The sequence below is a fragment of the Lepidochelys kempii genome, chromosome 5 (genome assembly GCF_965140265.1).
Source record: "Lepidochelys kempii isolate rLepKem1 chromosome 5, rLepKem1.hap2, whole genome shotgun sequence".
NCBI lineage: Eukaryota > Metazoa > Chordata > Testudines > Cheloniidae > Lepidochelys > Lepidochelys kempii.
The window spans coordinates 116,539,335-116,555,505 of NC_133260.1; the positions used below are offsets into that span (position 1 = coordinate 116,539,335).

At 42.8% G+C, this 16,171-nt stretch overlaps 1 protein-coding gene across 4 annotated transcripts in view; it reads right to left on the bottom strand.

The window, feature by feature from the left end:
• LOC140911776 (RNA exonuclease 1 homolog) overlaps positions 1-10,682 on the bottom strand; it is a 29,056-nt gene extending 18,374 nt beyond the window's left edge. For 3 of the 4 annotated variants that reach the window (XM_073345561.1, XM_073345564.1, XM_073345565.1), the window contains exons 1-4: positions 10,538-10,620; positions 6,132-7,594; positions 5,268-5,363; positions 1,197-1,404 (exon numbers count right to left, since the gene is read on the bottom strand). In XM_073345561.1, coding sequence (XP_073201662.1) covers positions 1,197-1,404; positions 5,268-5,363; positions 6,132-7,594; positions 10,538-10,541 — 1,771 coding nt within the window. In that variant the 5' untranslated portion in view covers positions 10,542-10,620. Of the gene's footprint in view, positions 1-1,196; positions 1,405-5,267; positions 5,364-6,131; positions 7,595-10,537 lie in introns of all 4 variants that reach the window. The other variant, XM_073345560.1, reaches the window with a different exon arrangement.
• Positions 10,683-16,171: the final 5,489 nt, after the last annotated feature.

Below are 16,171 nucleotides of genomic sequence, written 5' to 3' on the forward strand. Positions count from 1 at the left end.
ACTAGAAAGTGAGAAGACATTTATACAGCATGAGAAACACTCACTCATCAATTACATTCTAAATTACATATGCTCATTTGAAATTAACAAGCTGAAAAGCCAGGCTTGTACAACCAAAAATCCTTCAGGCTACATATGAAGTACTAAATTAATCCCTAGTGTAATACTGGACATCAGTGGAGTTACTACATGGAGTATTCTGGCCCAAAGGCCTTGTTAGTAAATACCTAAAATCACTAGCTGAAAAATTAAGAGGAAAAATATTTTTCCAATATATAAAGACTTTGGGCATTTGACAACACTGACTACATAGTTTCCCTTCTTTAAAAGGGTCTTTCACATAGCAAAGAACGAACTTTTAAAAAAAAAAACAAAGAACAGTTTAACAGCACAACAATTGGCAGCGAGTACTTGTTCTTTTAAAAAATTAATTTATTAGAGTTAAAAGAGGTATACTTTTAAAATTAGAATAGTGCCATGATGGGTTTAATGTCAGCATGAAACTAGAGCTATCCAAATGTTAAGTTTTTGGTATTTTCTTTCAAACTAGAGCAGTGGTTCTCAAACTTCTTTGCACTGAGACCCGCTTCTGACAACAAAAATTACTAAGGGGGTCTGGAGCCCAAGTCTTACTGCCCTGGGCTAAAGCCCTCAGGCTTTGGCATCAGCCCTGGACGGCAGGGCTTAGGCTTGGGCCCCAGCAAGTCTAACACTGGCCCTGGCAACCCCATTAAAATGGGATCTTGACCTCCAGTTTGAGAACCACTGAACGAGAGGAAGGCTTTCAGGAAAGAAAATACATAAGGACAGGAAAGAAAGTGATTGCCAGGCTTTAGGGCTTCTGAGAAACCCTACATACTTGACAGTAACTTGAAACAATTATAGATGTGGAAAGTTGTTTCTTTCCAGCCCCACAAAACTGCCTTCAAACATTTTAGAGAGAACTTCACCCAAAACCAAACACAAAACTAATTGCATTAATGTAAACTGACATTAAAATGTTGACTCAACCAGGCTACTCAGAATAATAAAATGAATTAAGGGTTCACTCAGGGATCCAAAAATGTTTAAGAATGCTCATATTTGGAACAAAACAAGCTGATCAAAATATTTTAAAGTAATCTGAAGACCAAAATTTATTTAAAAACCTGCTTTATCCCACTTTGTGAAGCCTACAATGAATTGAGATATCATACCCATTGGTCCTACGTTTTGAATCTGAGTAGTTGACAATACAGGTACAGTTTTCTTCTGTCCAGAAGTTGCAGCAACAAAAGCCTGTCCACTTTTAACAGCAGCTGTTATCTGCACCGCCTGTTGCTGTGCCTGCAGGATTCTGGTAGGACAAGATTGCTGTGGAAGAGGTGCCTTAAAAGGCACAAGTATTTCTTTGTTGGTCTGTACCTAACGGGCATGAAAATTAGATAAAACATTTACAAAGTAGTTTATGATGGAAGACTGCATCCAAACATATACTTCCACCATCTCTTCTACATTGCTTCTCAAAGAAAATTTTTCCAACAAGACAAGCTATAGGGCCAGATTCTCAGTTGGCATAGGTCATCAGAACTCCACTGAAGGCAATGGAGCTCCACTAATTCACACCAGCTGAGGTTCAGGCCCGATAGCAGGGTTAGGCAAAGCACAGCCCGGGGGCTGCATCTGTCCCTTTAGATGTTTTAAGCTGGCCCTCGAGCTCCGGCTGGGGAGTAGGGACCAGGGCTTGCCCTGCTCTGCACGTGCCTTGGCTCTGCACAGCTCCCGGAAGCAGCAGCATGTCCTCCCCTCTGGCTCCTGCCCCAAGCACCGCCCCTGCATCTCCCATTGGACGGCAACCCCGGCCAATGGGAGCTGCAGGGGCAGTGCCTCTGGACAGGGCAGTGTGGAGAGCCGCCTGGCCATGCCTCTTCCTAGGAGCCAGAAAGGGGACATGGCACTGCTTCTGGGAAGAGCAGTGCCATGCTTGCACCCCTGTGCCAGAGCTTGCACCCCTGACCTCCTCCAGCGCCCCAACCCCTGCCCTGATCCCCCCTGCACTCCTCATTTCTGGCCCCACCCCAGAGCCCTCACCCCCTCCCGCACCCCAACCCCCAATTTCGTGAGCATTCATGGCCCACCATACAATTTCCATACCCAGATGTGGCCCTCGGGCCAAAAAGTTTGCCCACCCCTGCCCTATAGTCTTTATTTTTTTTTTAAATCCCACATTCATCACCCAAGCAACTGCAAAGTAACTTAGCTGATATCAAACACTAGAGTAAAGAACGTGGGGGAAATAAAACAGTCTAGAAAATATCCAGGATTGAAACAATAAAGGACTTTAGAAATTCAAGTCAACCTTTTATAGGCTATATAAATACAAACTGAACGGCAGTTTTTGGAGAAGAGGCACAACATGCCTCCTATGTGAAAGTAAACAGTAAGTCAGAGTTTGCATAAGTTTCCCGATCATCTTCAGATAAAGACCTCTGGAGAGCATATGACCAGTAACTCAAACAGAAGATAAAAAACACGATGCACAATACTGGCAAAATCCTCACAAGACACCTATAAACCAACAAGGTTTGGCCCTGCAGTCATCCATATGCAAACTTGCACTGAGTGAAAAATTTTAAGTTACAGGATTTTATTTGAATCTATTCAATTTAAAAAAAATTATACACACAAGTATATATTATATACAGAGATGGCTCAGTTGGCATGGGATACTTATAGATGTCAAGTAGAATCTCAGATTCAACGTGAAATACAGTATGTTTCATCCCTAGAAGATAAGGATAATTATCCTTTTACATATCAATGTAATCTGATACAAGGTTATGAGTGGAGTTAGCTATATAGTACATATTACTGAAGAATATAAATCAGTAAGAGACTAGATGTTGACTCTCTGCCCCACACACTAATTTGCACTTTATGTTTTACGTTTCATACTAAGAACCGAGCTCAGAACTTTGTTTCTCCTGTGACCGATATCACTAACATCTGACGGCAGTTCCCCATAATGGGTATGACAACAGTATCAGGATAAATCCTCCGGTCTTGTAATGCAGGCAGGGCCATCCCTAGCTATTCTGGGGCCCTACGCTGCCCCAGGCCTCCACCGGGAGGGACAGGGCTGGCTTGGGGGGTAAGGGGGAACCACCCCCGAGCACTCACCAGCAGCGCGGCTGGGGCCAGGTCGCTACACTTCCTGCTGCCAGTGGTTGCAGGCCCGACCCTACTTCAGTCCTATGGGGAGTGGGGGCGGGGCTGACCAGGGGCTTTGGGGAAGGGGTGGAGTGAGGGCAGGGCTGGAGCAGAGCAGGGGTTGGGGCCACGGGGAAGAGACTGAGCAAGGGCTGGAGCAGCACACAGCTGCGTAGGGCACCAGGGAATTTGGGGCACCAAATTCCCTGGTGCCCTACGCAGCTGCGTACTTTGCATATGGGTAGGGACGGCCCTGAATGCAGGCCTCAACTGAAGAGTTCTAGAAACAGGAACATTCCAAATAATACAATGTGGATATATGTCTTAATATTTTGTAATGAAAAGAAGAACAACTGTTGAAAAGAAATGTAAGGCACCGCTTGCTCATCCTGTGTATATAAAATGCAACTTCTTTTCAAAAAGATCATGCACTGTGTCAAGGTTCCTTCCCCACTGCGAACTCTAGGGTACAGATGTGGGGACTTGCATGAAAGACCCCCTAAGCTTATTCTTACCATCTTAGGTTAAAAACTTCCCCAAGGTACAAACTTTGCCATGTCCTTGAACAGTATGCTGCCACCACCAAGCGATTTAAACAAAGAACAGGGAATGAGACCACTTGGCGACGTCTACCCCCAAAATATCCCCCACACTCTACACCCCCTTTCCTGGGGAAGGCTTGATAATAATATCCTCACCAACTGGTACAGGTGAACACATACCCAAACCTTTGGATCTTAAGAACAATGAAAAAGCAATCAGGTTCTTAAAAGAAGAATTTTATTTAAAGAAAAGGTAAAAGAATCACCTCTGTCAAATCAGGATGGTAAATACCTTACGGGGTAATCAGATTCAAAACACAGAGAATCCCTCTAGGCAAAACCTTAAGTTATAAAAAGACACAAAAACAGGAATACACATTCCCTCCAGCACAGCAAATTTTACAAGCCATTAAACAAAAGAAAACCTAACGCATTTTCTAGCTAGATTACTTACTAACTTTACAGGAGTTGGAAGGCTTGCATCCTTGATCTGTTCCCGGCAAAGGTATCACACAGACCAACAAACAAAAGTCTTTCCCCCCCCCTCCAGATTTGACAGAATCTTGTCCCCTCGTTGGTCATTTTGGGTCAGGTGCCAGCATGGTTACCTTAGCTTCTTAACCCTTTACAGGTGATAGGATTTTGCCTCTGGCCAGGAGGGATTTTATAGCACTGTATACAGAAAGGTGGTTACCCTTCCCTTTATATTTATGACACACTGTGCATCAGGACACTTTCAGCTGAAGGAGGTTCTTCCATAAGACAGAGCTCAATGAAGTACAAGTGTTGTGTTTTCAACTGTTGCCTCAGGACATGCTTAATAAGCAAGTCGGTAGTCCCAATGACCTTCAGTGGGACTAAACTCACTGTTTATTATTAAGCAATTATTCGAATGCAATTCAAAAGAGAAAAAGAGAAAAGAAGTGTCCATATATAACATAATATAGCAGGATCTCTAGCAGGTAATGCAAGCTTTCAACTAGGCTGATAAACAAATAGTTTTGCTGCTGTTTCCAAATTGATTCTGTAATTGGAACTTCTGAACACAGTATTTAGATATATTTGTACCACAAAAGTTTCGTAGAATGGCTCATGTCTGCCAGCTCAAAATGAGCCACTCCTTTACTAAATCAGAACAAATTCTGAGCAAAATTACACATTGAGTCAATGGCACCCTACATTTAATATTTTCTTCTATTTTTCCCTGATAGTCACAATCTTCATTGTAGGGATAGGTTCACCATTTGAGAGCTCAGTGAAGCAAAAATATACATCTCAATTTGCAGGCCTACAGTTCAGTCACTAGTAGTCTTGGAGTTTGCTAATGTTAATTGTAATTTATAGAGGTTAAAGAAAGGATTTACAAGTAAGCAGTTTTCACTAAAACTGAACACACACACTTTTGGCTGAACATACCTCATTTAAGATGAGTCTCCAATGCAATTAACTTTAGGTTGAAGATTAAATAACTAGTATTTTTTATTAATTGTTTCTATTATATAGATATATTTCTCAAATTCCCAGAAGAAAACTCACATCAAATTTTGCAGTGTGTGCAATTCTTTTCTTCTGCCCAGGAACCATATTTGTCTTCGTATCCAATGTATCTACTTCAGCATGAGCTCCAAGAGCCTATTAAAATTAAGAATAAAAGAGTACAGGTTTTCTCTTTAATTAGACAGAGAATGTATTAAATCTCATAATTCACTAGTTAGGCTTCCAACTGTTCCAACTAATGGAAGATATCCAAACCTTTCTAATCTAAAGTTATACCAACTAAAGTATATACCTTCACAGTACCACAGCTTCACCAAGATTAAGCTACAAGGACCTCATCTTTATGTTCACATATGAAAAAAAGATGGTATATTTTCATTATTTCATATTTAGAAATAATTTTAATAGCATAATTAGATTTTTCAAAATACAGAGTCTCCTACAAGTCAGTCTGTTTATTTGATGTTTCTCAAATTTGGTCATTTTAATAAGGAGGTTATGTAATTAATCTAAAGTTTACTAAGACTAACACATTTTAGACTTCCCATACACCACATCTGGCCACTTCTAAAGATAAACACTATTGCCAAAAATGTTTTTAAGAGTGTCCACTCTTACTTTTGGATGCCCGACTCAAGCATTTAGAATATGATCTTCAAATTTTCTAAGCACGAAAAGCTCCCAGTTACTTGAATTGGGGTTGATGGTGCTCAACGGTTCTGAATAGTTGGCCCTGTGTCCCAATCGGAGCACCCAATATTAGTGGACACTTTCCAAAATGTGGATTTATATGATTAGAGAAAAAACACTAGTAAAAAGTATTACAGAATGTATGGAACACTTCTCTCCCTGCATCCCAATGAAGGAGGGAAGTGCAGAGATGTACAACAAAATGTACTGCACCTGCTTAGCAATTTCTTGCTTCTGTGCTTCACTTTCAACAAACTCATTGAAAATTCTCCGGCATTCCTCTATAGGGTCATCAGATTCAGATACTTCAGTATCCTCTTCACTATACTCCATCTCTTCTTCTGAAGAAGAATCTAATATAATTATTTCACTTTCTTTGATGGTAGTGTTCATAGTATTACTATTACTTTCTCCACTATGGTTTTTAGTTGAGAGATCTACATCATGACAAACTTTCTCACCCAAATTCAAGGGAGTGCTAGGGTGAATGGGTGCATTTCCCAATACTTCATTTTCTCCATGTTCTTGTATAATCTGAATTTTCCCTATATTTACTGGTAATTTTTTACAAGTCCCTTGTGCAGTTAGCACAGTTTTGTCTTTTGAGCTGGCTTCAAAATACTGGCTAGTTTGGGTCTCTCTCTTGCAACTCGGTATGTTTTTATATTTATTAGTACTCAATTCTTCAACAGATGTTTTCACTGATATTTCACTCTTTGGATCTTCTTTCTTCAAAGTTTCTTTCTGCATCTGTGCCTTAATATGAGAAACTGAAGATATATTATTTTCCTTAGAGACAGTGAACAATTTTCTTTGTTCATGAAGGTTATTTAAAGACTTCAAAGCATTAATTTTCACATCAGGCAAATATGCACTTCGAGTTTTTGGTGAAGTTTTCAGTGATTTTTCAGGGTTGCTTACATCTGTGTTGTCATCCTTTTGCAGAGTTACAGTAACTTCTGCTCTTTTTTCCTCAATACACTTAAGAGGATCTTCTGCTATGTCACTATTCTGCAGATTTTCTGGACATGTTACAGCAACGTGTTTGTTGTCTTCCCTATTCCAGTTTTTAAAGCTCCTACTTATTCTTGGCTTCTTAGTGACAGTCAATGGTGGAGCATCAATAACCAGAATATCATCATCATCAGATTCTTGGAGCTTTATTTCAAGCTTGATAGGTGAATAGCTTCTTGGTCTCTTCTTTGGGGATCCATGCTGATTTCCGCAGGGAGACATTTTTGGACAGTCCATGTGAAAATCAGCAAGAGGCATTTTCACCCGCTTAAATTGCTGTGTGTCATTTTCCTCCTCTTTCATTATGGAAGAGCTGAGTAGGCCTGCAGAATAATTTAGAAGTGGATCATATTCAAGGTCAGTTGCTGGACAACTATGGTCAATGACATATTTACCGGATAACAAACGACAGCCTTTGCTAGAGTACTTCGAGACTGGAGCTACAAGACATTTGTCTTTTGTAAGAGAGCTACACAGACCATCATCATCTGGGGAAGTTTTATTTCCTTTAACATCATTTATTTTAGATGTCAAAGAGTTTTTAAGTATTTCATCTTGCAAATTATACTGAGAGAGTTTCTTCTGCCCTTCTTCAACTTCAGTCTTGACTGACTCAATTGCTTTTTTGATTCTTTCCAATTCTTGTATACTTTTACCTAGCTCTGTTGGTGGAAGAAAATCATGTCATTCACTGATCTCTCTCTTAAATACTACAAGTATTAAGTTATGATTTCACAGAGTTCAGCTGAAAAATATCTTCTAGGGAATAAATATTACAGTCTGTGGCAATGCTCTACAAACATACAGGTTCATGGTCCAGACAACAGTTTTGTTATTCAGTGACTTACATGATGTTTTTAAGATGTTATATTCATAATCTTTATAAGTTTCAAGACAGGCACGTTATCATCTATAAGCTCTGTATCAGCTCTCAGATCAGCTTGAAACTCCAATTACTTATTGTACTTAAACATAATTTAAATAGAGAATTTGGTATCCCAATCTTTTTTCACTACTACAGATTCTATTTTTTTTTAACTGCATTTCAGTGGAGCACAAAGTACACTGAACCTCAATGCTCAGTTCTAAGGAGAGCTGCTTAAAGTGGTGCTGTTGCTACATATTCAGGGAAGGGGAGTGCTCTACTGCAACTGAGTAAGCAGTAGATATGTAGGGAATGATTTGATCTTCATTCTCTTCCCTCTCCCCCGTTGGGTGCTAGCGACCACTGGATTCTGCCACGTTTTCTTTTTCTCAGCCTTACGATGAAGTGCTCCTTAGTCTGTGCCCCCTTTGCAACACCCATGAGACTTGGACTCCCCTGGGTTGAAAGAAACTACGAAGTCCCATTAATCATAAATCAGCTGTAAACAGGGAATCCACTGGCACTATTCTGGAAGTGAAATCTTCCATCATGGAGGCAATATAAAGACTTCATGTGGTAAGAGTCACTCATGGCTCTCACATATAATACTCACTTATCCTACAAAAGTGAAATGGCAAAGGATCAGTAAGAAGTGCAATCATTTACGACCCAAAATTAATAGCAGACTATATGCTTAAAAAATTATACACATCTAAAATAAAACTGGGAACATCCAACTACACCCCCTATTGTCTTTAAGCACTAATTAACATTATTAATTCTTACAAGAGAAACAGATTTCAGAAGAAATTAGTAAATCAAATGAAAAATAAGTTACACTTTTATTTTTAAGGTATCCAAAACAATTCAAGTTTTTAAAACCTAAATTTACAGCATCCTTTTGTTATTTTGGGATATTAAAGTGGTTAAGATAAAGTTTTCCTGTACACCTTTAAAATGAACTTAGCCCACTACTGTACTAACAGTGGGCCTGCCCAGCTTTCCCACCAAGTTACACACTACCATTTGTCATGCAACAATCAACTCAGAAACTGACACAGAAGTGCCTGAAAATGCCAATTCATATAAGAGGAACAAAGCTCCCTCGCAGAAAAAATATCAGTGAGAGTAAAAACAAACCAGATGTGACAGATGTTAGTCACATCGCTTAATATACTACTGAAAAACACTCAGGTTTTATGCCACCTTCATCAATATAATATCTATCTAGACCATCACATCTCCTATGAAGTTCTACTAGGCGCTTCACGAACTGACATACTCCTACATGGAAAGCAGTGCTCACCTTCAAAAAAGCTATAAATATTTACAATACACATGTCCACCCTTCCTCAGAAAGAATATTGTTCACAGGAACAGCTCAAGGTTAAAAATCACACTTAACAACAAAGTTTTGAGACCAGGAAGTGCCCAGCACCTGCAACTGCGACTTCAAATTATGCCATGGGGAGTTACAGGGGTTTAGCATCTCTCAGAATCAGCCTTCACATTTTCTTATCTTTGTAAAAGACACCTTAGTTTTCACTATGTTGCTAAACAAAACTGAGAGAAATGCAAGAATAAATGCTAGAAAGACTAATCAGTTTGTACCTAATTTTTAGGCAATTCATTCCCTGGCTTTCTTTCATTCACCACAACACACTGCAACATAGACTCTCCAGAGAATTGCATTTTATTTTGGTTTCCTTTTTTTAATAGTCTAATTGAAACATTTCTATTACTCTTGCTGGGGATACATTTAAAATTCTGAGCAAGAGGCAAAAGAGGCTATGCTACCACCAGTAAGTTATTTATGAAGCCACCACATGACTCTCTACTATACCTACTCTGCACACTAAAGCCAAGGCTCTGACTCGGATTTGAGCCCATGCCCCTCTTTTGTCCAAAAACAAATCAGTCTGACACAGGTCACCAAACACTCAGCATTTAGGCCCTAGGACCCTGCCAGGGGCTGGGTCAGAGCACAACTTCCGCAGAGACTCACATCCAAACCCTGTTGTTTTGCAGCATGGACAAAGGTTACGCAGCAGACCCGAGTCAGGGCAGTATTACTCAGTACAGACGCATCAGCTTGGCTGGGATACATGAGCCCAGCAATTACAAACCCAGATCCACAATGCAGTGTGGATGCAAGCTTGGAAACGCTACATCCCACAGGCCATGGCTTACAATGCAGCGTAGCCATATCCTAATCTATGTCTTGAGTGAACAGCATTATGGGGTACATTTATCCAGCGACACCTGTAGCTCACAGTCAGGTATCTATGGGGGCGGGGGTTAGCCACAGGGCAACAACCAAGGCTGTGGCAGCCATTCCCTAAGGGCCGGCTAGAGACCCTGCGGGGCCAGACTCCGGGCTGGTGTTGGAGTGGAACCGGTGCCACGGGCTGCCAGTCACCACAGGGCCGGGGGGCGGGTGGTTTGCAATCAGACACACAGATACCAACCCCAAAGGCACCCAGTGCAGTGAGGAGCAGCCCAGCCCCAGGGGTCCTGCCCCACACAGCCGGGGAGCAGCAGGCTGTAGAGCCCCCCCAGAAAGGCTGGCGGGGGGGGGGGGGGGGAAGCTACAGAGGATGAATAGCAGGGTCAGCACAGACTGGAGATGGAGGGGCAGGCACCCCCGAGTCACGGCAGCCCCCAATGGCGGAAGGGGAGCGCAGAGGGGTCCCCGACCCCCTCCGCCCTCTAACAACGTGGGCAGCGCCCCCGTCCTCACCCATGGCAGGCGCGTCGCTCAGCGGCTGCTGCCCGCTCCGCCCCGCCCCGTGCCTGTACTGGCAGTGGGGCCGCGGGCAGCCGCCGCCCGAGGCGCCATCGAAAGGGCAGGAGAAGCCACTGAAGTAACCCACGGAGTGCAGCATCCTCCTCCCCCTCCCCCCCGCGGCCCGCGCGCGCCGCACGCACAGCGAGACCACCGCGCGCGCAGCCGGCCGTTAGCGGTGGCCCGGCGGGAGCCACGCGCTCCAGCCCCGGCGCGCGGGAGGGGAAGAGGCCAGCGCCCACAGTAACTGCCCCACCCCAGCTACTCCCTTTTCCCGCGGCGGTGGCTGGGCGGGGCGGCGCAGCCGCCTGGGTATTTACACAGAGCGGGGGCGGGGCTCCGCGTGCCCGTTAAGCCGCGGGAGCCGGAGCTGGGCGGAGCCTCTCGCGGCACGAAGGTTCGCGAGCGACGCCGAGCTTCACGCGCCCGCTGTTGTTCGGTTGCCCACGGCGCGTGGGAGCCGCGGGCCTGCAACGCGGGGCCGGGGTCATCCACGGCGCCCCCTGGCGGCGTGTGGCGTAGAGCCACATGGCAGCGGGGGTGAGCCGGAGTGGGTGTGCAAGGGCCCAGGGCCGCGTGGCAGCCAGGGTACACCTAGTGTGCCCGTGTCCCTGTTGCAGTGTGATTTTCAACTGATGAAACCGTGTGCGAACAGAGTTGATTTCAGTGGAAGGTGGAAGCCTGAATACCTGTGTGGATCTGGGCATAAGGTACTAATCAAAGTGAAGAAGGCGGAAGAATCTGGTCCTGAGTTAACAGGGTTTATAAAGTTTGCACTTTTCCATAGTGAATTCTCACCCCCCCCCCCATGTCAGTGGGAGATTTGGGAGAGTCAGAAGTGTCAAAACAAATTTAAACGATTAAGACAACAGAATAACAAAAGATGTGGATGCTGGTTTAATTGTTGCTAGCTTGGCTGCAGTAAACCTTGAGAGAGACCGCTTGTTTTGTCAGTCACCAAGAAAGTTAACATATTGAAAGGTGGTGTAAGAAAAACTCCTTGGCTCTTTAAAGTATTTGGGACACCTAAATCAATGCTGGTGGTTTTGCGCTGAAAGCTCATTGAAGTACGTGGAAAGACTCCCATGGACTCAGTCAACTTTGGATCAGGCCCTAGTTAGTGTGGTTAAACAGATATACAGTATTTTAAACCGTTGTGTTGTCTTCAAGCGGTTAAATTCAGTGTGGGTTTGGAAATCCTGCATTTTTTAATGACCCTTCACTTAAAAGAAAATCTCAAGGCAGTCACCCAAGAAAGATAATGCCTATAGTATTTTTTTCCTTCCCACCCCTCTTGCACAGGGCAGTCAGCACTATCAGCAGCAGAAGGAGACAATGTGTCCGCAGTAATCTGCTGCTTCTATTTGGTAGTAGCAGGGGCACAGATGTGATAATATGGGGAACAAGATGAAAGAAGGGGAAGGTAAGACACAAATGGGACAGAGAGGCAGGAGTAGACTGACAAAAAGGAAAGGGAAGCTACACTGGTGGAATTGAATGTTAATTTATGACCAAGATCATTCCCTGTAAGGAAGTAGGTTTAGGAGCCTGGTTGAAATCTTTTCTATTTGTATTTATAGTCTATTATTCATGTTAGAGTCTGTAAATGTTTTGTTTTCTCCAACCTTGCAGAGTCTGCTTTATTTTAAATAGTAGTAATATGTCTTATAGAGGGAGTTAGGTCCAGATCCTAAAAGGGATTTAGGTGTCTAATTCCGTTGATTTCAGTGGAAGTTGGGTACCTTTGAGGACCACCTTGAAAGCAGACTACTCAGTGTTTAAAGAGGGCTCTAGGAAGAGGATCTATAGCACTTATGAATTTAAACATTTAAAATAAGGATTAATTTGGTGTTTAAAAATATATATGTGGTTCTCTCTGTTGAGAAGAATCATCAGATTGCATTGCACCCTTGACTGTTCAGATACGAATCGGATATTCGCACACCACCTTTGAGCTGCAGGTCCCTACACTGTTTTACTACTGTACCTACATGGAGCCCCACTGACTCCAGTGGAGCACCACCTGCACTCAAGAAGTTGGGGTCTACATACAGGAATGCTGCTGCTGAAATGCAGCCATAACTTACAAAAACATTCATTAAACCCAGGTTGTGACGTTGCACTCCATATGTTTAATAAGAATATGTTTATAAGTGTGGATATGATGTAACTGGAATATGCTTTATTCATAAGGTCTCTTGTAAGGTATCATTACAAAGCATAAAGAAAAGGAGTACTTCTGGCACCTTAGAGACTAACCAGTTTATTTGAGCATGAGCTTTCGTGAGCTACAGCTCACTTCATCGGATGCATACTGTGGAAACTGCAGACATTATATACACACAGAGATCATGAAACAATACCTCCTCCCACCCCACTGTCTTGCTGGTAATAGCTTATCTAAAGTGATCATCAAGTTGGGCCATTTCCAGCACAAATCCAGGTTTTCTCACCCTCCACCTCCCCACACACAAACTCACTCTCCTGCTGGTAATAGCCCATCCAAAGTGACAAGTCTCTTCACAATGTGTATGATATTCAAGGTGGGCCATTTCCTGCACAAATCCAGGTTCTCTCACTCCCTCACCCCCCTCCAAAAACCACACACACAAACTCACTCTCCTGCTGGTAATAGCTTATCCAAAGTGACCACTCTCCCTACAATGTGCATGATAATCAAGGTGGGCCATGTCCAGCACAAATCCAGGCTTTCTCACACCCCCCCTTTTTTTTTCCCGGGGACACAGACACACACACAAACTCACTCTCCTGCTAGCAATAGCTCATCCAAACTGACCACTCTCCAAGTTTAAATCAAGTTTAACCAGAACGTCTGGGGGGGGGATAGGAAAAAACAAGGGGAAATAGGCTACCTTGCATAATGACTTAGCCACTCCCAGTCTCTATTTAAGCCTAAATTAATAGTATCCAATTTGCAAATGAATTCCAATTCAGCAGTTTCTCGCTGGAGTCTGGATTTGAAGTTTTTTTGTTTTAAGATAGCGACCTTCATGTCTGTGATTGCGTGACCAGAGAGATTGAAGTGTTCTCCGACTGGTTTATGAATGTTATAATTCTTGACATCTGATTTGTGTCCATTTATTCTTTTACGTAGAGACTGTCCAGTTTGACCAATGTACATGGCAGAGGGGCATTGCTGGCACATGATGGCATATATCACATTGGTGGATGTGCAGGTGAACGAGCCTCTGATAGTGTGGCTGATGTGATTAGGCCCTGTGATGGTGTCCCCTGAATAGATATGTGGGCACAGTTGGCAACAGGCTTTGTTGCAAGGATAAGTTCCTGGGTTAGTGGTTCTGTTGTGTGGTATGTGGTTGTTGGTGAGTATTTGCTTCAGGTTGCGGGGCTGTCTGTAGGCAAGGACTGGCCTGTCTCCCAAGATTTGTGAGAGTGTTGGGTCGTCCTTTAGGATAGGTTGTAGATCCTTAATAATGCGTTGGAGGGGTTTTAGTTGGGGGCTGAAGGTGACGGCTAGTGGCGTTCTGTTATTTTCTTTGTTAGGCCTGTCCTGTAGTAGGTGACTTCTGGGAACTCTTCTGGCTCTATCAATCTGTTTCTTCACTTCCGCAGGTGGGTATTGTAGTTGTAAGAAAGCTTGAGAGAGATCTTGTAGGTGTTTGTCTCTGTCTGAGGGGTTGGAGCAAATGCGGTTGTATCGCAGAGCTTGGCTGTAGACGATGGATCGTGTGGTGTGGTCAGGGTGAAAGCTGGAGGCATGTAGGTAGGATGTCTGCTGCAGTTTCCACGGTATGCATCCGATGAAGTGAGCTGTAGCTCATGAAAGCTCATGCTCAAATAAATTGGTTAGTCTCTAAGGTGCCACAAGTACTCCTTTTCTTTTTGCGAATACAGACTAACACGACTGTTACTCTGAAACCAACATTACAAAGCATATGATCTACTGAGTGTGTTCATCCTATTTGTATGTATGTATCATTCTTGTATCTAAAACTAGAAATATGAAGTATAACTCTGAGGTCCTATTGTAATTATGCAAAGTGTGGGCCATTAATGGTGGTTTAAAATCTTGATGGCTCCCATTGTCTCGGACAATTGACTGCAGATGGCTCTGTTTACCTGCAAGTCTCCACTGCATAGGTGTGGGCCAGTCATGAAGAAATCCCCTAGTTACCACCTGAGCTGGAACTAACAAGGTCTGTACCAGGAGAAAGGATTGGGCCCAGACTAGGAAGGAGTCTAGTCTGTGAAAGGAGCTTATTGGAACATCTCTGAGGGTGAGATTTACTCGTACTCAGTTTCTTAATGTATTAGGCTTAGACTTGTGTGTTTTATTGTGCTTGATAACTTACTTTGTTCTTTTCAGAGTAGCAGCCATGTTAGTCTGTATCTGCAAAAAGAAAAGGAGTACTTGTGGCACCTTAGAGACTAACAAATTTATTTGAGCATGCATCCGATGAAGTGAGCTGTAGCTTACGAAAGCTTATGCTCAGATAAATTTGTTAGTCTCTAAAGTGCCACAAGTACTCCTTTTCTTTTTACTTTGTTCTGTCTGTTATTATTTGGAACCACTTAAATCCTACTTTTTATACTTAATAAAATCACTTTTGTTTATTAATTAACCCAGAGTAAGTGATTAATATCTGGGGGAGCAAACAGCTGTGCGTCTCTCTCTGTCGGTGTTATAGAGGGCGGACAATTTATGAGTTTACCCTGTATAAGCTTTATACAGAGTAAAACGGATTTATTTGGGGTTTGGATCCCATTGGGAACTGGGTGTGTGGTGCTGGAGACAGGAATACTTGCTAAGCTGTTTTCAGTTAAGTCTGCAGCTTTTGGGATGTGGTTCAGACCCTGGGTCTGTGCTGCAGCAGGCTTGTGCGTCTGGCTCATTAGGCCGAACTGGCAGAGAAAACAGGCTCAGAGGTAGTTTCAGCACAACAGGTGACAGTCCCAAGGGGGTCTCTGTGACCGAACCCATCATACAGGTATTCTTATTTGTCTTTCTCAGACTTGAAAGGCTATTTTCACTGGAATTCTCAGTGTCTATTTCAGAAAATATGTTAGTGCTAATATCTTTAATATCTTTTTTGATACAAGGTAGCTGTTATTAGGAAAAAAAAACTTTCAAAAAGGTGATTTATTGCTCAGAGATTACATCATTACAACCTATACTGTATATGCCCCTGGTATTGGCTTATATAGCCTCTTGAATTTACTTCACAAGGTCACCATAGTAAATCGCAATAACAGAGTTCCTGGGAAAGACTTCTTAGGTCTTCCTTTTGCCTTCGTGTAGCATTGGGTAGATGACAGTATTTAAAAGCCAATTCTGTTCCTTTCACCCTTGATTCTGAAGCACTTAAGAGTATAGTGTGCCTGCGAACATTTGTGATCCAGATTTAATTTCAAGTCCCTTTCCCTTCTCCCTTTTCTATCAAAATTTAAAGTTAGCTCTGCCTCCTCCATGGAAATGTAAGTTGTAAACTTTAATGAATCACAAATGCATGCCATTTTTATAAAAGCAGCTGCTGTTTTGTTTTGTTTTTTTATACCAATAGCATCAGGGTTCAAAGGTTTTGTCAATCCTCCACTCAGCTGATTGGT